Raw genomic sequence first — 20,628 nt, forward strand, 5'->3', positions numbered from 1 at the left:
ATCATTACTCTGGTTAGTCAGGTTACGCAGTCTCATAGTGCAGTTACGTGACTTTTTGGAGGAATTTATTCAGCAAATGCGTTCCCATCTCCCATTATTCGCATTAACCCTTTTTCGCAAAAATGAAAAACCACCTCAAGCGAGCGTAAAAACCTTTTAGCGAATTAAGGGTTTTTAATTAGAAATTTAGCGTTTCCATCACTCGTTTCTGATGCGAAACTTCAAAATGCGAATAAAACCAGAGTAATGGAAACCCACACTTAATCCGGTAGGAAGAATTTTTCACTCCAATGTACGAAAATATTTCTTGCAAATACGGCAACGGGTGTGTAACGTTATCTTCGTCACCACCACGGAGTTCACCAAGTTCGTCACTGTAGTCGAGATGCTCGTCATCTGCTACCGGAGTGGTAACGTTAGCAGCAGAGCCTGCAGCAGGTGCTTCCATAATGGCATCAATAATGTGACATGCCCGGACAAGCAGGACTTCTTCTTCTTCGTGCTTGGCGGTTGACATGACAACAAAGAGGCATTACGTCACCAACTCAAATTTCTTCTGAAAATTCTTTAATTTGTAGTAACGAGTAACGAAGATGGTTAGGAGAAATGTATCGGAGTAAAAGTACACATTTTATTTAGGAAATGTAGTGGAGTAAAAGTGAAAGTTGTCAGAAATATAAATAACGAAGTAAAGTACAGATATGTGAGAATTCTACTTAAGTACAGTAACGAAGTATTTGTACTTCGTTACATTACAACACTGCCAAAAGTCATGTTTATCCAGACAAACTGGAGCACAGCATTACACTTACAAGACATTTTACACTTAAGGGCTCGGCGTAGTCCAGGCGATTTGCGCTTTCGTTCTGCGTTTGGGGGTAAAACGAAGCTCGAAAACGTTGAGAGACGGTATAGTGTTTTCCATCAATCCAACACCCCTTTGTGTCTGGAGGCGGGGTTTACATGACGGCGCTACATAACACACCCACCTATTACGTAATGGCCATGGACCAATGGTGGCTCGAGGGTGTTTATCGGCCAACGCGAACTTTCCCGGAGTTCTGTTTGGTTTGCTGCGGCGACCTAGTGAAACGAATGGTCGTTTGGCCAATATAATCGCTCGAGCTCTATTAGTCATGACTCATGTAGGTCAATGCAATGCTATTTGTTGACACAAACCCTTTTCTGTGCGTGTGAAAAATTCTGTGACTGACAGTCAGCGTCAGAAAGCGTGTCATGGTAAACAATGACATCACATAGCGTAAATTATGTACACTGTACAATTCAGCCACAGTGTTTATTTATGTTTTCTTTTCATGACGCGAGAGCACAACAGTTCATTCTGGCCAGAGGCGGCATGTAGCAATATGTACACATCTTTTGATTTCTTTTTCATTTCTTTAATTCACAAGCAAGCCTCTTGTAGAACGTAACATTTCAGTTTAAAAAATACATACAAACAAAAGACGGCAGGGTATGGGACTTCTCATCCCGTTACATGCACAAAACTTCACCGACGTCTAACAAAAGGAGAAACCCAAAGAAACACACTATACGCTGATGAAGGGAGACGGTTTAGAAGCTGTATTTGTTCCGGATGCCACTTCAAAAAAGGATATAGATACATTAAGTCGACAATAATAACAACAACAATAATAATAAACAATAGTATTCCTTTTCACCTAAGGTAATTCAAACATTCAGATAATTGGAAAATAAAGTCCCAATCTACTCTTTGTATAAAAAGAAGCTTTCAAGTCAACGAGGAACAAAGGAGAGTTTGTCGTCACAGACAGGTGTAAAGGAAGATGGAAGGAAGAGGGGCCAGATGCACGTCGCACTTGGTGAATGTGCTTTTAGCAGATTGGGAGAGGTAGAGAGGCACAGGAGGGCGGGGCGGGGGTATAGTGTGTGTGTGTGTGTTTGTGTCGGGGAGGAACGATACTGTAGGAGGCGTTTATGTGGCGTATCTCTTCGTCCACTGTTTGGCTATTCTGTCATGTTCCGTTCTGTTGGTCAAGTACTGTGTGGCAATGCTTCCGACCAGAGGATCCGCTGTGAATACATTCAAGAACATTAGTCATGCACGTCAGCTACAGCACAAAACACAAAAAGTCATTTTTTCTACACTAAAATAACCTGGAAGTTCAAAAACCCTGGAATATTACGTGTCGGCATCTTTACCGGCAATGTTTGTTTTATGGACATAAAAATGAGTTAAAATGTTGTAAATATATTTTACATACACAAATTCATGCATTTGGCAGACGCTTTTATTCAAAGTGACTTATAGTGCATTAAATATATACATTTTAAACCCACGACCTTTGCACTGTCAATGTAATGCTATTATATAATTTCACTTTGTATTACATAACATTATATAATTTCTAATTATAATTTGTAATTTTTTACAACGACTTGAAATATTGTGCACACATTTTATTTTGTCTCCCTTACAAAAATTAAGCATATTTATTTACATTATTTTAAAATATATTACATTATATTATTTTTCTGAATACAGATGAAAATTTCCATGTAAAAGTTTTGGCTTTCTTCACAAAGGTCAGGCGACTTTAAATAAAATATGTGCGCACAATATTTCATCTCTCTTACAAAATTAAGCATATTACATGACATTATTTTAAAATATATTACATTACTTTTTCTTCCTTTTCTAAATACAGATGCAAATTTCATGTCAAAGTTTTAAAAAAAAGTAATGTAATGTAAAAAGCTTAACATGCTTTATTTTATTATAGTACATTATATTATTCTATAATACTTTATATTATGTTTTTGTCTGAATACAGATGCAGAAAGTTTGGGCTTTCCTCACATACTCGCATTTTATTGCATCTTTCTTATAAAATAATGTAATGTTATATGCTTAATCCAAATTTCACGTAAAAGTTTAGGCTTTTTTCACGTAGTTCAGAAAGCTTGAAATATTGTGCACAAGTATTTTATTGCATCTTTCTAAAATAGTAATATAATAAAATTAAGCATATTTCATCACATTATATTATTTTATATTACATTTTATTATACTGTATATTTGTCTGAATACAGATGAAATTTTCATGTCAGTTTTGGCTTTCCTTACTCAAGCATTTTATTGCATCTTCCTTAAAACACAATTAAGTATATTACATTACATTATTTTTAAACATTTTACATTTTATTAAATATATTATAGTATTATTACTTTAATTAGATTATATTTTTCTGAAAATTGAATTGAAAAGTTTTGGTTTTCCTCAAATAGTTCAGAAGGTCTGAAATATTGTGCACAAGTATTTTATTACTTCTTTCTTAAAGCAACACTTTGTAGTTTTTCGACCTCAAAATAATGTCTCTAAAATGATTTCAGTGGTAGAACAACTCTTAAACGGACGAATTCTACTGCCGCTGCTAACAGAGCATCCACATTTTGTGTTGGGGTCGGTACACACAGCCCCACCCATCCCCTGCCTGCGGAAGAGTGCCACTTGGTTTCCAAACAATGTTTCTGCATTCGCCAGGTCCACCAGCTTACTTAAACAAATTATTGTGTATTGCGCTGCCCACGGGGAAGCTTATAAAGCGACATTATTTACAACACTGTAACAGACAATTGCGCTTATCAACCACATGGGGGAGCCGTGAGCAAAATTTTATTTTAAGTGTTGCTTTAAAATAAAATGAAGCTTATAGATTTTTAATGACACAAGGGTAATATAGTCACAGAATTGCCATTTTTTTTGGGTGAGCTATATGAATGAATAATGTGAATTTTGAGGGGCTGAAGTCTCACCTGGGTTACAGTCTGTTAGTAGAGAGCAGATGGACAGCAGGACCTTTGAGATGGTGAGAGCTGGACTCCAGTTGTCCTTCAAAATATCCAGACAGATCACTCCCTGACTGTTGATGTTACAGTGATAGATCCTCGTTCGAAACGTCACCTGGCGAAAGAAACCCACAGAGTCATTGGAATGCTGTACGTATGCACGCAAATTGACCTTTTTTTATCTTAGCAAAATCAGATACACTTATATGTTAAGAAACTCTTGAGTGAACTACAGCATGAATAGAGTATGGATATGATGTTAGACATCTGTGAAAGAGCCCTGGGCTTTCTGTGGAACTTTGTAACGGACCTTGACATTCCCTGCCTGACAGTTTAATTGCTAGCAGAATGACTTCCTCCATCCGCTCTACCTACAAACCCACACGAGCTGGAAGAACAAAAGCGCACATAACAACAGGGCACGTCTGAAGACGAACTTCTTATTTTACATGTGGTTTAAAGGCAGGATGAAAGGGCCGGTTTAGGACAGTGATAAAGACACACTGGCCCTGGGGCGGATGCCGGCTGCTGTCAGCCTCTGCTCTGCTGGTGGGGGGCAGGGAAGAGAGAGAGAGAGAGACTGTCCCTTAAGGCACAGAGAACAAGAGGCCATCTGAATTCCAACAATGAGATTTCCACAACATATAACATCAGCTGAACGTCACAAATGTTCTTTTAAAACATCAGAGCCTTGCAGCTTGTGCTTGATCGGGTGTGTACCACTTTAAGTAATGATACGCTGATGCAGTTTTAACAAATTTCCTAAATCAGAACTAATAAGCCTCTACATATCATAAACATTTATTCAGTAACTTTTAATCAAAGTCACTGAGTGCAGCTGCAACACGTCAGAGGAGAACTGGCCCTCCCGACTGAGACTGGTCCGAGACTTCCAAGGTTTTTTCTCCATTTATTCATTATTGGAGTTTTGGTTCCTCGTCACTGGGCCGTGTTGGCTTGCTCACCGGGAGACTGCTGATGTTAGATATTGGATTATCTTAAAGGTTTGGTGAAATTCCATTGATATCGCTTGGATGATTATTAGAATGATCTTGCTTGTTCTACAAACACCATGCACTGTTTTTCTGTTTTTATTTTCTCCTGTAAAGCTGCTTTGGAACAATGCACATTGTGAAAAGCGCTATATAAGTAAAAGTGAACTGAATTGAATGTAGCTATTAGAGTTGTTCCGATTGACGATACTCAGCAAATTAAACGCGCATTGCGCATTTCTTTGTGCAAGAGAGCTTTGCAATGCACGCGGCTTGTGCAGGGTTTGAGTTGTCCGCGCCAGAGAGAGTTTGTAATGCGCGCGCGGCTCGGGCTTTTCCTCGCGCCAGAAAGAGTTTGTAATGCGCGTGAGGCTCGGGCTTTTCCTCGCGCCAGAAAGAGTTTGTAATGCGCGTGAGGCTCGGGCTTTTCCTCGCGCCAGAAAGAGTTTGTAATGCGCGTGAGGCTCGGGCTTTTCCTCGCGCCAGAAAGAGTTTGTAATGCGCGTGAGGCTCGGGCTTTTCCTCGCGCCAGAAAGAGTTTGTAATGCGCGTGAGGCTCGGGCTTTTCCTCGCGCCAGAAAGAGTTTGTAATGCGCGTGAGGCTCGGGCTTTTCCTCGCGCCAGAAAGAGTTTGTAATGCGCGTGAGGCTCGGGCTTTTCCTCGCGCCAGAAAGAGTTTGTAATGCGCGTGAGGCTCGGGCTTTTCCTCGCGCCAGAAAGAGTTTGTAATGCGCGTGAGGCTCGGGCTTTTCCTCGCGCCAGAAAGAGTTTGTAATGCGCGTGAGGCTCGGGCTTTTCCTCGCGCCAGAAAGAGTTTGTAATGCGCGTGAGGCTCGGGCTTTTCCTCGCGCCAGAAAGAGTTTGTAATGCGCGTGAGGCTCGGGCTTTTCCTCGCGCCAGAAAGAGTTTGTAATGCGCGTGAGGCTCGGGCTTTTCCTCGCGCCAGAAAGAGTTTGTAATGCGCGTGAGGCTCGGGCTTTTCCTCGCGCCAGAAAGAGTTTGTAATGCGCGTGAGGCTCGGGCTTTTCCTCGCGCCAGAAAGAGTTTGTAATGCGCGTGAGGCTCGGGCTTTTCCTCGCGCCAGAAAGAGTTTGTAATGCGCGTGAGGCTCGGGCTTTTCCTCGCGCCAGAAAGAGTTTGTAATGCGCGTGAGGCTCGGGCTTTTCCTCGCGCCAGAAAGAGTTTGTAATGCGCGTGAGGCTCGGGCTTTTCCTCGCGCCAGAAAGAGTTTGTAATGCGCGTGAGGCTCGGGCTTTTCCTCGCGCCAGAAAGAGTTTGTAATGCGCGTGAGGCTCGGGCTTTTCCTCGCGCCAGAAAGAGTTTGTAATGCGCGTGAGGCTCGGGCTTTTCCTCGCGCCAGAGAGAGTTTGTAATGCGCGTGCGGCTCGGGCTTTTCCTCGCGCCAGAAAGAGTTTGTAATGTGCGGGGTTTGAGTTTTCCGCACACGAGAGAGCTTGTAATGCTTGTACTGCAGTTCTTTGATCTTTGAAAAATTGACCCCATTCTACCGCTTGGAAGAAAAAGGATAGTGGTATTATAACTCCGACTGCATTATTCTTCAAGAAGAAAGTCCGATTTAGTTAGGATGCCTTGAGGGTGAGTAAGATTGATTCTTGGCTGAAGTATCCCTTTAAGTACTATATGAATAGCTGGTTTTAACTACATAACAGACTAAACAAATAGAGGGCTTTTTTAACAATATTAAAAGGCTGCAATCCATAACTTTTGCCTCTTAATTGTCATCTCTGTTTGAAACATAAAATTGCAGTAAAATGATGTCAAACAAATAATTCACGTAAAATCTTACCTGTAAAATCATGTGAAATTGTAGCTCAACTTTAAGTTTACTGTTATAAATCAGGCGAATGCCACGATCACACCAGAGTTTCAGAAAGTGACATTTCTACTCAGAGTCCTGGCAGCAACCAGAAAAACGTATTTGCAACATATTTGCACCGTTATCGTTAGTTTCATTATTTTAATGCCGATTTGTACAAAATAGGATTGTGCAATAGTATTATTATTAGCATTTCCATCAATTTAAATGATCACGCCATGGCGTATCGGACTTCAATTGGTCCCATGTTGTCACGTGATACGAATTCGCAGGTCAGAGTTTACCTTAAAAGGAACCTTTGGTATATAGAGAGATGTATGACTTAATATATTAACAATGGCATTGACTTTATAAATGTGAAATTAAAAAACAGTGTAACTGACACAGTATTCATAAACTGAAAAAATATTTTTACTCGCATATCTTACAGCTCTTACCTTGGGTGGTTTAAACGGGTAGTCAGGTGTAAACGCGATGTCAAGGAAAAAGACCCCTCCTTCGTACACGGAGCCCGGCGGTCCTAAAATAGTTGACCTCCATTCGTAGATGTTGTCTCCTTTGGGGCCGGCACTGTTGTTGAAACAAAAAGAAAAGATATTTGAGAAGAGGAACAAGACCAGTTATTCCTGGAAGTTAATCATCATTAATTCACGAGTGAAGAGCCAAGAAAGAACAAGACATTACATGCTGCATATTTTACACAATTAGTCATACACAACTGACTCGTAACAATGACTAATTGTGTGTTTGTGAGTGTATGCACATTACAGCAAAAACTGATGACATTACAAATGATTTCTTTGTTGTTTTATTTATGTTTATAAGAAAAGCAGATCATGAAGGCCTAAAGGCAATACATCTCACATGTATTCCACATTTTATTTTTTGGAATTGGATCACCATCATGAATGACAGTGGGCATCATTTATCAACATCTAAAATATAGTGCGATGAAGAGAAGCTGATCTTATACCAAAAAAACCCAGCTAATCTCATAAACAAATAAATTATTATATATCGAATACATTCTATATTGAATATGACTGCTGTCCGTCTGAAACCTAGTATATCCATATTTCGTGATTTTTATTTTTTTCACGTAAAATCTTACCTGTAAAATCACGTGAAATTGTAGCTCAACTTTGTTTACTGTTGTAAATCAGGCGAATGCCACGATCACGCCAGACTTTCAGAAAGAGAAATTTCTGAAGTATATAGACCAGTGTTGGGTAAGTTACTCTGAAAAAGTAATTAATTACTAGTAACTCATTACTTTCTATATACTATATCAACCTTGATTAGTTAAATGATTCAAGGATAGAAACGAAACGACTCTTAATTCATTCAAATAAATAATTCATAAATAAAACTCAGTCTATATCAGTGTTGGGTGTAACTAGTTACAGAGTATTTAGGCAGCAACCAGAAAAATTTTGGTTTCATTATTTTAATGCTGTATTGTACAAAATGGATTGTGCAATATAATTATTAGCATTTCCATCAATTGAAATGATCACGCCATGGTGTATCGAACTTCAATTGGTCCCATGTTGTCTTGTGATACGAATTCGCAAGTCAGAGTTCACCTTAAACTTTGGAAACATAGCGAAATGCAAATTTCTTTCGCAGGAGCTTGCATTTTCAGTCTACCACATTCACATGTGTATGAATAAAAGTCTATGAAAGTTATATTGAATATAGCTGCTGTCCTTCTGAAACCTTGTATCTCAATATTTCACGATTTTTATTTTTTTGCCATAAATCATCATTATTAGTCACTCTTTAATGTTTGTCAGTGTGTTTTGAAAATATCGAACTAATAAAAAGTATTAAAAAGTGCTTGTCAACTTTGACAACACAGCATTTAATATTTTAAAAAGTACAGTGTTTTGTCAATTTCCTGAAAAACAGCAAATATGGACATACGAGGAAGCACAGCGACAAAATAAAAAACTATGTAACACCCGTTTGAAATTTATGCTGTAAATACTGTAGTATTTCGTTTATTGTTAATGAAACAATACTGTAGTGTACTTCAATAGTAAACTGCAGTAAACTTCCTACTGTGTTTTCAAAATTACCATGGTAAATATTAAAACATGCTATAGTATTTATTACAGTTCATTCAATTTACCATGTTTACTATAATAAATATAATATCGTCGCTGTCGGGCGGAATCCTCGTATCTCCAAAACCATTATTTTTCAAGAAGTTAAAAAAACTGCATATTCTTTGAGTTATTAAACATTGTATCGTTATATACCTTATATTGCTATCATATACTGTTGTGTACCAAAATTAACACAACATTTCCCAAAACCATGTTTAATCGGAGATACAAGGTTTATGACTTGGGAGCAGGGAGATACGAGATTACGCTGTCATTGATAAGAATGGTACGGACACAGACGTCGCTGCTGCCAGCAGTGTTCATCAAAGTCTGCGGTCGCGTTGAGCGTTTTGACAAGAGACGAGGCTTTAAGAGATAATGAAAGCTAATGATTGTGGTTACATATACATCTTCCTAAACTCTATTTTAAACGTTAGAGCTATGAGTGATGCAATACCAAAATAAAACGTTAAACAGGCTGTCTTTAGGCGGAAATTAATCTGCACGCAAATAAATTCAGCGGTCGCGTTGAGCCTCTTGACAAGAGAAAAGGCTTCAATAGTTAACCAAAGCTAACGACTGTGGTTACATACATCTTCATAAACTCTATTTTAAAGGATTAAGGACTATAAGTGATGTAATGCAAAAAACGATGAGCTGACTAGGCTGTCTAATAGGCGGAAATTAGCCGAATCTGCTTGCAAATTTACCTTCGTGGCTCACGGGCTTCCTTCTGCACCGAAGCATTACAGCTATCGTTTTTTAACAAAACAGACCTACTCAAATGTATCTAACCTAACTATTTTCACTCGTTATTGTCTAAAAAACTTTTGATCAGGAGACGTAATGCCGAGAAGCTCCCGCGGAGTGAAGAAGAGGTGGAGTTACGAGACTTCTCAGACAGTTGAAGTGTCCAATGGCGTTAAGAGATTTGCTCTCAAGCTATTTTCAACACTTTAGATTGGTTAATAATTTGTAAAAATAACAGACCCACATGGGGACTGACCAATAGCATCGATTTGTGAAAAAATATGAAATTGACCAAATTTGGACATAGGAGGTTTCCGCCCGACAGCGACGATATGCAAGTGTATTTTTCACGTGGGGGAAGAAAATGACAAATTAAAAAGAGCATTTTCTATTTTTGATAAGATATTAAAACAGGTCGAACGTACACCTTCACGTTAACTCAAAAACTTGCAAACACACATTCAAACCTGACATGAGATTTGATTGTAGCCACCCCTCACATCCACATCGATACGTTTCAAGTATTACGTGGAAACAACTGTACGTCACATTTTCTATTATTAAGTGCAAGTATGAACTACACAATGCAGAGATCATCCAGTCATCAGAGGTTGACTGGTTAAAAGAAAGTCTGTTTAAGTCAGAGTACTGGTGGAAAATGACTAAGCTACAACATTTTGGTCAACAAAAGCAACACTTGACTAACATGATGATGAAATGTGTGGAGAATAGAGAGCTCTGCTGTTGTTAGGCCAATGATGAGCGTTTTATGATCATGTAGATCTGACATCATTTATTCACACTCATTCACAGTCAAATTCATTCAGAACTGTCCTTCACATACAAACCACATGTGCAATTTTAAAATGATTACAGTCTATCACATAAAATCCAAGTGACACTTTGATATGAATGTCTTATTTTCCTCAAACATGTTTCTATTCCTCAGACTGACTGCAACATGAATGCATACAGTAAGTCAGACTTTAGTCTCGTATCTAAAATAATGTTGACAGCTGAGCTCAAGTAAAGTAAAAACACACAGCAGCAGACTTCAGGGACCCATCTTTGAGTTTTAGTCGTTTGTTTGAGGCCACGTCTGACAGATTCTTTCATGATAAGTGTCAGGTTTAAGATTTATGACTCAACTGTGGTGTCTGTGCTGAGACGTTTGTCACTCCGTGCCCACGATAATAAACATCATGTGATGAGAGACACGCATGTAAATATGGACGCCTATACCGGCGGGTGGCCTGTCCTCAAAACTCCATCCAGTTAAAGTGATTGTTCACCCCAAAATAAAAATTCTGTCATCATTTACCCACTATTTTGTCATTGCAAACCTGTATGACTTTCTTCCGCAGAACACAAAATAAGATATTTTGAAAAATGTTGTTAACTGGGGTCCAGTGCTGTTCGGTTACCAACTTTCTTCAAAATATCTTCTTTTGTGTTCTGCGGAAGAAAGTCATCATCGCTATCACTTTAACTCTTTGCCTGACAATTTTTTTAATGACAGCACCAGCATTTTAAATCACACTCACTAAACTTTCATTGTTTTATGAATATGCAAACTAAAAGCATATTAAAAGTACTATATGGACAGATAAATATAGTACTTTTAATGCACAATATAATATTTAATAGACATGTGCACATTGTATGTATAGTCATATAGAAGCGAATAGTCATCAGAAGTCTGCAGTAGTGCGTAAGTCTGCTATTTACCCTGTTACCTTGTTTTAACTGTTGAGATTATTAAGATTATTTGAGCTTGTTTATTTAATTACTCGTTAACTGAGTGCTAAGGTGTTAACGTTTATCTTCCGTTGGGTACTGTGTTACTGAAGTCACATTAAGTTGCCGTTAGCCGCTCGTTACGGCTAGACATTAGAGTTTTGCACTTAAAAGCACGGAGCTTGTTGATCGTTGTTTGATCCATGGCCCATTCAAGACCGACGAGAGTAAAGACCTGCGACTCTACCTGCGCGACTCCACCGAGCAAAGACACTGGCAAGGCACATCAGTATATTTAACATACGTTTGTTTTTTTATATAATTGTATACTTGCATCATGCATTTCAAGTTTATTCCTGTACTCCACCGCAGACAGTGTTCTCACCCAAGACGCAAGGCACGACGCGCTCACTCTCACGTCCCATTCACACCTCCCCTTCTACACCTCTGTCTCTGGAACTGCCAGTCAGCTGTGAACAAGACTGACTTCATCCATGCGTTTGCCAGCCAGTCTGACATTCACATACTAGGTCTTACTGAGACATGGATTCGTCCTGAAGACTCAGCCTCAGACTCTTCTTTGCCCCCCTCCTCCCCCGCCCACTTCATCTTTGACTGCGGAGGACTATGTTGTATTTTTCACTGAGAAAACATCATCCATCAGCAAACAATTCTCAGCACCGCAGAACACACTACCCTCACTTTAAACATTGAACTCTCCTCTTTCTCCCCACTGACTGACACTGAAGTCACCAGACATCTCTCCAGCCACCCCACCACCTGTCCCCTTGACCCAATCCCCTCCCATCTCCTTCAGGCCATATCCAGCACACTCACACCTGCACTCACACACATCATCAACACCTCCCTGCTCACCGGCACTTTTCCATCCACATTCAAACAGGCCCAGATCACGCCCCTACTTAAGAAACCCACACTGGACCCCTCTACTACCGACAATTACAGACCTGTCTCTCTCCTCCCATTTATTGCAAAAACACTTGAAAGGGCAGTTTTCAACCAGGTGTCTTCCTACATATCCCAGAATAAGCTACTGGATGACAAGCAGTCTGGCATCAAAACAAACCACTCCACTGAGACTGCACTGCTATTGCTCACAGAAGCACTGCGGCTAGCCAAGGCGGAATCTAAATCCTCGGTCCTGATTCTGCTAGACCTATCTGCAGCGTTTGACACTGTCAATCACCAGATACTGCTAGCAACCGTCACCTCTACGAATCTCAGGCACTCCTCTCCATTGGTTCAAATCCCACCTCTCTGGCAGATCCTTCAGGGTGTCATGGAGGGGCTCGTTGTCCACTGCTCACCACATGATCACTGGGGTCCCTCAGGGATCAGTGCTTGGAGCGCTGCTTTTTTCCATCTACACGACATCCTTGGGACCCATCATACGGGCACACGGCTTCTAAAAAATCACTGTTATGCTGACGACACCCAGATCTACATCTCGTTTCACCCAGACGATACCACTGTAGCAGCTCGCATTACAGCCTGCCTAGAAGACATCTCAGCTTGGATAAAAGAGCATCACCTCCAGCTGAACCCTGCGAAGACAGAACTACTCGTGTTTCCGGCACACCCCACGGTGCAACACGATCTCACCATCAAACTTGGCAATACCACAATCACTCCTTCCAAAACAGCCAGGAAGCTCAGAGTCATATTTGATGAACAGCTGTCCTTCAATGATCACATTGCAAGGACAACGCGGTCATGCCGATATGCCTTATTCAACATTAGAAAGGTCAGACCCTATCTCACTAAGCATGCGGCACAACTCCTTGTCCAGGCCCTGGTAATCTCAAGGTTGGACTACTGCAATGCTCTCCTTGCTGGTCTTCCTGCAAAGGCTATCAAACCACTACATCTGGTTCAGAACACAGCAGCACGCCTCGTCTTCCAACAGCCCAAAAGGGCTCATGTGACACCCCTTTTCATCTCTCTCCACTGGCTACCGGTTGAGGTCCGTATCAGATTCAAGTCACTAATGCTTGCCTACAGGACTATCACTGAAGCCTGCGTTCAGCAAACCAGCGGCGTCTTGTATTGCCTTCTCAAAAAGGCAGTAAATCGCTTTCCCGCTCATTCTGCTTCACAACTCCTTCCTGGTGGAACATTCTTCCTAACTCGGTCTGGTCAACCACATCTCTCACAACATTCAAAAAAGTACTTAAAACCCATCTCTTCTGTCAATACTACTAGACAGATCATGGGAGTCAATGGGTGTTGAGGTCTGTTGGTTACACGCATTCTTCCAAATATCTTCCTCTGTGTTCATCAGAACAAAGAAATGTATACACATTTGGAACAACTCTAAGGCGAGTAAATGATGACAGAATTTTCATTTTTGGGTGAAATGTCCCTTTAACACCTTGATGTTGTGCGTCTGCCTCATTCTTGTTTATAGCACAAATGACAGGGGATGAAGTTTTTTGTTGCGAGTTTGATGCTTGATTTAGCAAACGCCACTAATCTAAAGTCACTAATCTTGTCTGAATTACGCACATGGATATGGCATATTTAAACCTGAGGTTTGCGGTCAGACGTAGTATTTACAGCTCGAGGAAGAATAGGAAGGCGGGTAATTTCCTGTAAAAGCCGTCGTAAAGCGCACTCTTGTGAAGACACTTAACAGACCACTGTGGGATGTGAGAGAGGTGCCAGGGTGTGAAACCTCGGAGTTCATCCCACGTGCAAAGACCTCTGGGTAAACGCTATGCCAAAAGTTTAAAGTACATGCCAGGGCTGATGGTTACCTGGCAACCACCGACCCCCCATCACTGATGTCCATGGGCGAACGAACACACACTTAACCGCGGTTACCCTCCCACCTTGTTTTTGAGATTTTCATTTACTCTTGAAAGAAAAAACAGTCAACAGAACTTTAATTTAATTTAAAGGCTCCAATTAAACTCTGAAAACGAACGTGTTGCTATAAATAAAAAATCCACCAAAACACATGGTTACTACACTTTTACTATAATAAAACCATAGTAAGTTTTCATATAAGAAGACTACATGTGATAAACACCACTGCACAAAAAAAAACATTGAAGAACAGAAAACTAAATTAGGAATTTGTTAAATCCACAAATGCATTTGGGTGAAATAATCTCTTACGGAGAATGAAATAAGGCTCAGATTTCTCATGAAGATCCTCTGTGGCATTGTGGGAAAGGCAGCTGCAAATGAAATGATTTCAATTCTAAAAGCGAAACAACACCGTGTTATTAAAAGGTTCAATGCCTGATGATCTAATCTGAAATCTCTTGATTTCCACAGAATTAACTGGTGTTTAACACACAGCTGTGTGCAGACAGAGTTCATGATCAATTCAGCACCGACCCGGGTGGTAAGTGTCTATTACATCATCTGACCACATTCTCTCTCACACTGGCCACGGGCAATCAAGCCAGCGCTACTGCCCAACCCTGAGTAACATAATTAAGTAGGGATGTAACGCGATGTGATTCACGATACTGATCTCATGACACGATATATTCACGGTTTATTTTTACAAAATGAGTTGAGACCACTGTTGCCAGATTGGGTGGACAATTTCCAGCCCAAAGGCTCACTTAAACCCGCCTACTCCAAAAGAAACCATCCCAAATTTAACTGCCAAAATAATGTGATAGAAATGTAGTCAATCAATGATGATAATGACGAAAGAAGTATGACAAGATGACAAAATATAATAAAAACCAGGAAAACAGATCGGATCAAACATAGCAAATGCATTAAAGAGATTTAGAAAATATGACTAACGTTAAGATATCCAGAAACCACTCAGAAGCGACAATCAAGAAATTAACCAATATCTTTAACCCTCAAAAAAACATACATACACTATGCGTTTTTTTTTTGTGTGCAAAAAGGGCCCACTATAATGATATCTAAATAATCGGAAAGCAACATGAGTAGGCGTTTTACACTCGTTCATGAACTTCATGCACACACGGCAGCCAAAAATGTGCAATTCATTGATGCATACTAATACGACAACAAAAAATGGATGGACCAATTTAACGATGTCTTTAGGACTTTTCTGGACCTTGACAACAACTAGAACCACGATGTCTATGAGGAGGCCTGGAAATGTCACGGTCCTACTTTCTTGTTTATGAATTTCTAGTCATGTGGCAGGATCGGGACAGAGCCCTTAGGTTTTATGTGAGAAGGCCATGAGATGTTTATGTTTTTGACATCTCATGTGTTTTCTCGTGTCTTGTCATTGGCCCCGCCCCTCTCATTTCATGTATTGCTTCCCTGCCGTGTCTAATGTTTCCCACCTGCCCTGTGTAATTATCCCTCGTTTGTCTCTCCTTTAAAATGCCCTCTTGTTTCATTGTCTTGTTGCTCGTGTGTTACGTTTGTACGATGTATGTGTACCCTGGATGTACTGTGTTTTGCTTGTCAAGTGTTCCTGTCCCTAGCCGTGCCCGTGTTCTGTGAGTGTTGTGTTTTACCCTTGTCGTGTGTTGATTTAAGACATTTGGTCGTGTCCTTTAGTTTAGTTTTTACTGTTCTTGCTTTCGTTTTGCCCCCTCGTGGGAAGTCTTTTGTTGTGTATAAATCTCTCATTTCTGTTTTCCCCATCGAGGGTGTTTTGTTTTCATTATTAAAGTCTTGTTTTTGTTAACCCCTTCACGCCTGCCTGCATTTGGGTTCTTCTTGCCACATTCGTGACAGGAAATCTCTCGGATGTCACCTAAATATCTTTATTTGTGTTCCGAAGATGCCGGGAGGTCTCAAAACATGTTGAACGTCACGTGGGCGGGTAAAAAGTAACACAATTTTGATTTTGAGATTTACCTTTCCTTTAAGGTTAACTGTCTCTTTAAATTTTGAGTACAGATCAGACGCGGAGTCGTCATGTTGTACACTTTGAAGATCTTCTTAAAAAGAGAAAACCAAAAGAATAAAGAACAAACAAATAATGAAAAATAGGTTGCATTTTTTCATTTCATTATTTGCAAATCATTTTTATTTTAATACGCTAACCACAACCTACAGGCTAAACACAGTTTTAAAGCCACACAGATGTTTTAGGGACCCTTTTATGGGAGGATCGCCACCCCATCTATTGACAGACGCAGCCTCTTGATGACTGAAGTCAGCGCCGTCGTCTCATACATTGGATAAAAGTCAAAAATAGTTGCGTTTGTATGAGCTTGTTGGACACATCGCTGTTAAATAATGGCGCAAACAAGCGTCTCATGTGCGTTTTGGGTTAAAGAACGTGTTTCTTAATGTGACAACCTTATCCAGAACACAGGGATTGCTCGAGTGTTACTCATACAGATCAGACGTCTGTGGTCTGCCTTTCAAGAGCCTGGAAACAGTACTGAGCTCTGGGTCATCATGCTTTTCATGATATTCTGAAACGACAGAAAAAACCCCTCCAAATCTCAGACCTTTTTGCCAAGGCGACCATGTGTGGAAAAGGAGATTATGTACTCAACATGGAACAGAAAAGTGATTTAAAGATGTCCAAAGGGAATTCTTTTCACGTGGCTCTTAAAAGACTGATAGGAACAGAAGTAGCGTTTGAACGCACGCTGTGTATGTCTATTAATGCTTTCATGGACTGATCTCGGTCTCTGCAGGCACACACGGGCCGCGCTTCATCTCGTGTCATATATAAACGCCCGCTCTGATCCAACATAATGCACCAGCAAACTCTGATGTACACCAACATAAAGACTCCTGCAAAAACAATAAACAGCTGACCGATAACCATTGCATGTGAAAGTCAATCAATAATATCTTATAGTTTTTGCAAGTAAAAACTTTATAACTTTATACATTTTTTGTGACTACAATACACCAAACATTATGCCCTGTTTGGTTTTGTGCTTTACAGAAACATTCAATTATTCCCGGAAAAATGCAATGCAATGAAAGAATGTGTGTTTATTAATGGGTGGGCTGGAGGCGACGGCGCTCAATCTGTCAATGTGAAAAACTCATTCACTAACATGCATTCTCCCAGAAGGTCACAACAGAGTGGTAATAAACTATAACAAAGTTTATTTTGTAATATTACAGCTCTGAGACATTCAATCAATGACAAGTTAATAAATGCAAGCATCACTTACTTCATAGAATAAAATAAGAGACAATAACACATTTGAAATATCTTTTATATCTTAATTATTTCTCCTAGACATCAATAAGATTAAAGGGATAGTTCACCCTCAAAATGAAAATTCTGTCATCTTTTACTCATTTTGTTGTCGTTTTAAACCTGTGTGGTTTTCTTTCTTCTGCAAAACACAAAAGAAGATATTTCAAAAAAACGTCGGCCCCTATGGACTTCTATTGTATAGACACAAAACCAATGCAAGTCAATGGGGGGCCGACGGTTTTTCAAAATATCTTCGTTCGTGTACTGCAGGAGAAAGTCATACAGGTTTAAAATGACAAGAGGGTGTGTGAATAATGACAGGATTTTCATTTTGAAGGTGAACTATTCCTTTCAGATATCTCAGATATTTCTCTTCCGAAACTCTAATGACAATGTGTCAAACTGAGCTCAGATTTGTCAAGTCTGCAATCAAAAGTCAATATTATTGAAGATCTCAATATGAACTCAAACATTTCTCATCAAATTTTTCCAAATCCTGATGATTTTACATCGACAATCTACGTTCGTTTTACACCTTAATACTCTTTAACAAGTACATTCTCATTTCGTTCCGTTTTCATTTTCTAGAAACAATATTATGAGAATCATCGGAGACTTCAGGGTTGTGAACATTTTTCCTCTGGAGAATACTGCTAAAAATGTCCTTTTAAAAAGTTTAAAGTCCCAGTGAAATAAAAAATTACAATCCCCTTTTCCCATGAAATATTGCAGGGTTTATTGTAAATAGCGTATCAATATGGGTCATTCTCTTTTTAAAATGTATGTACCCTCATAATCTTCAGTTAAAATCTGAAAATCCACTTCCGCCCTGTAGTGACCATCCATCTTAAATGACGTATGTTAGACGTATGATGGACTCCTCCCCATCAACTGTCTGCTCCCCGTTCCATTTCAAAATGCAGCGGCTGTTTTTTATACATCCAATCAAATCGCAGCGAAAAACGCAAGCCACTATTTTTCGCATTGGGAATTCCGTTTCATTCGGAAATGCGTCAAAATACGGAAGTAAAAATGATCGCAACTTCCGGTTCACAGGCACTTTAAGAAGTTTTGGATCTATTATGGGGTGAACTATGAATTTAAATTGCTTTATCGTGTATGCAATGAACATCTTGATTTGAGAAGACATGCTTTATGTCAGCATTCAAGTACAGCGATCTTCTGCAAGTGTGTATTCATGATTCAGCTAGTATCTGCTATTATGTAGCGCGCCGGCGTTTATCAGAAGGGAAACTTAATGAAGCAATATTCTCTTCCTCTGACCGTGAAATACCCCGATACCAATTACATCTGCAGTGCCGAGAGAATCCCTCTTTATTCTCAGTGTTCCTCTAATGATAGTGTCCAATAGCTCATCTCCAGTACAAATGCCACGATTACACGCAAGCAATTAACACACAAACAAGCCCTTATAAAGGAAATACTTGCCCGATCGGGACCCGAGTGAATATTTTATTACATGAGGTATTTTGAGATGATAAACAGAAACGTCTGTATCGGTTCCAGCTTCACAAGTTTCACAAAGTAGCATGATAAAACCTTGTGTTGGCGTAATCTGATTTCCATGCCAATCTATTAGAAACGCCGAGGGGGGTCAATATTAAATTTTGAGAATGAAGAATTTAGAAGTCATGCTACATTTTGAAATCAAATCTGCCCGAAAACACCAGATCAGTGGAAGTGAAATATAGCTTTAGGCCGTCGATGAATAATACATCACAGATCATTATAATAACAAACCGGCTTTGCACAGCATGCGCGAGTGATAAAATAAATAAAAGATTCACAATCAGCAAATCGCTATTAATTCTCTGCAAATCTCCAAAAGGCCTTTAAACTTAAAATAAACAAAAAGTAAAGCCAATTTAACATCCGTTCTGTTTAGATATACATTGAAACAGCTTTCAAAGACAGCGTATTAAACAGATAACAGATGCCCGAAGCCACTGTCATTCCTGACAGATGTGCCGACTCGAAAACCTTCACATGCTAAACTGTTTTATTTATGACGGTCTTCTACTTCTACAGAACACAAAAGAAGATATTTTGAAGAATGTTGATAACCGAACAACATCGGCCCTCATTGACTTGCATTGTATGAACACAAAACCACCCATTCTTTTTTCATAAGAATAAAATGACATATGCTTCGTAAATCAATCTTGAGAAATACATGTAATAACTGTCGTAAGATGATTTTTCGGGAATACAAAACATTTCTGACTTTTTTCTTCAATTAGAATTGAAGAAAAAATAGCAATTAAGAAGGATTTTCTTTTCAATGAACATCTTGACGCGTCTGATCAACGGCAGAGTTTGAATGAAACGTTGTGTATGAAAACACAAAGGATGTCCCGCTTGATTTCAATTATGCGTAACAGCTTCGATCACACTCATGGGTGTAAGATGGAGGCCTTCCACACTGATGATCAAGACGATTTCTCGGCGAGCCCTCTGCCCCTCCCCCCTCATGAATATGCATATCCTCCCTGCCGCAGCTAATGGTCAGGAGGTGAAAAATGACTGGCGTGGACTCCCCGGGGAGCGTAATGCTAATCGACAGCCAGCACCGTTCCAAACTGAGAGGTGACATTCCCATCTGATGCTGATGCTGATGCTGAATCTGTACAAACGCGCAGCTTGAGATGGAGGCAGAAAGATGAACGGCCATGACGTCCATTTTTGTAATGTAACGGAAAATCACAATATTAATGCAAGTAGTTTTTCTCAATAACCATTTATTCTCGTTATTCTGAACTTGACGGACACGCAACAAAAGGTAAAATGGTTACATCAAACAGCGCTCGAGTTAAAAACAAGACTCAAAACCAAAAGTACAGGGTTAATTGATCAAACAAAGTTATTTAGTCACCTGAATGTTACTTAAACCTCTGATGGCTTTCTTTCTTCTTCAAAACCAAAAAGCAAAAAAAAAATGTAAAGAGTTGTTTTGGATTTTCTGGTAACAGGAGTAGATTGTGACCACACCTTATTAAGCTTCTAAAGGACATAAAAGCATATTAAATAAATATGAAGAGTTTATTTGCAAAAACAGATCCTGTTTTTCATTGTGCATCCCAAGTAATACCAATCAAACTTCAGTTGGGTTGTTTTGATTAAGTAATAACTCAAAATATACAGCTTACTTACGCAATAAAACACAAAAACATAATAACACAGATTTTTTTTAATCGAGT

The 20,628-nt window shown here is 39.6% G+C and overlaps 1 protein-coding gene across 1 annotated transcript in view; it reads right to left on the bottom strand.

Moving 5' to 3' along the window:
• Positions 1 to 1,561: 1,561 nt before the first annotated feature.
• Positions 1,562 to 20,628, bottom strand: part of ube2e2 (ubiquitin-conjugating enzyme E2E 2) — a 28,616-nt gene continuing 9,549 nt past the window's right edge. The window contains exons 4-6 of the mRNA XM_057339552.1: positions 7,099 to 7,231; positions 3,800 to 3,947; positions 1,562 to 2,055 (exon numbers count right to left, since the gene is read on the bottom strand). Of these exons, the coding sequence (XP_057195535.1) occupies positions 1,958 to 2,055; positions 3,800 to 3,947; positions 7,099 to 7,231 (379 nt within the window). The 3' untranslated portion in view covers positions 1,562 to 1,957. The remainder of the gene's footprint in view (positions 2,056 to 3,799; positions 3,948 to 7,098; positions 7,232 to 20,628) is intronic.

The sequence above is a fragment of the Triplophysa rosa genome, linkage group LG8 (assembly GCF_024868665.1).
Source record: "Triplophysa rosa linkage group LG8, Trosa_1v2, whole genome shotgun sequence".
In the NCBI taxonomy this organism is placed as follows: domain Eukaryota; kingdom Metazoa; phylum Chordata; class Actinopteri; order Cypriniformes; family Nemacheilidae; genus Triplophysa; species Triplophysa rosa.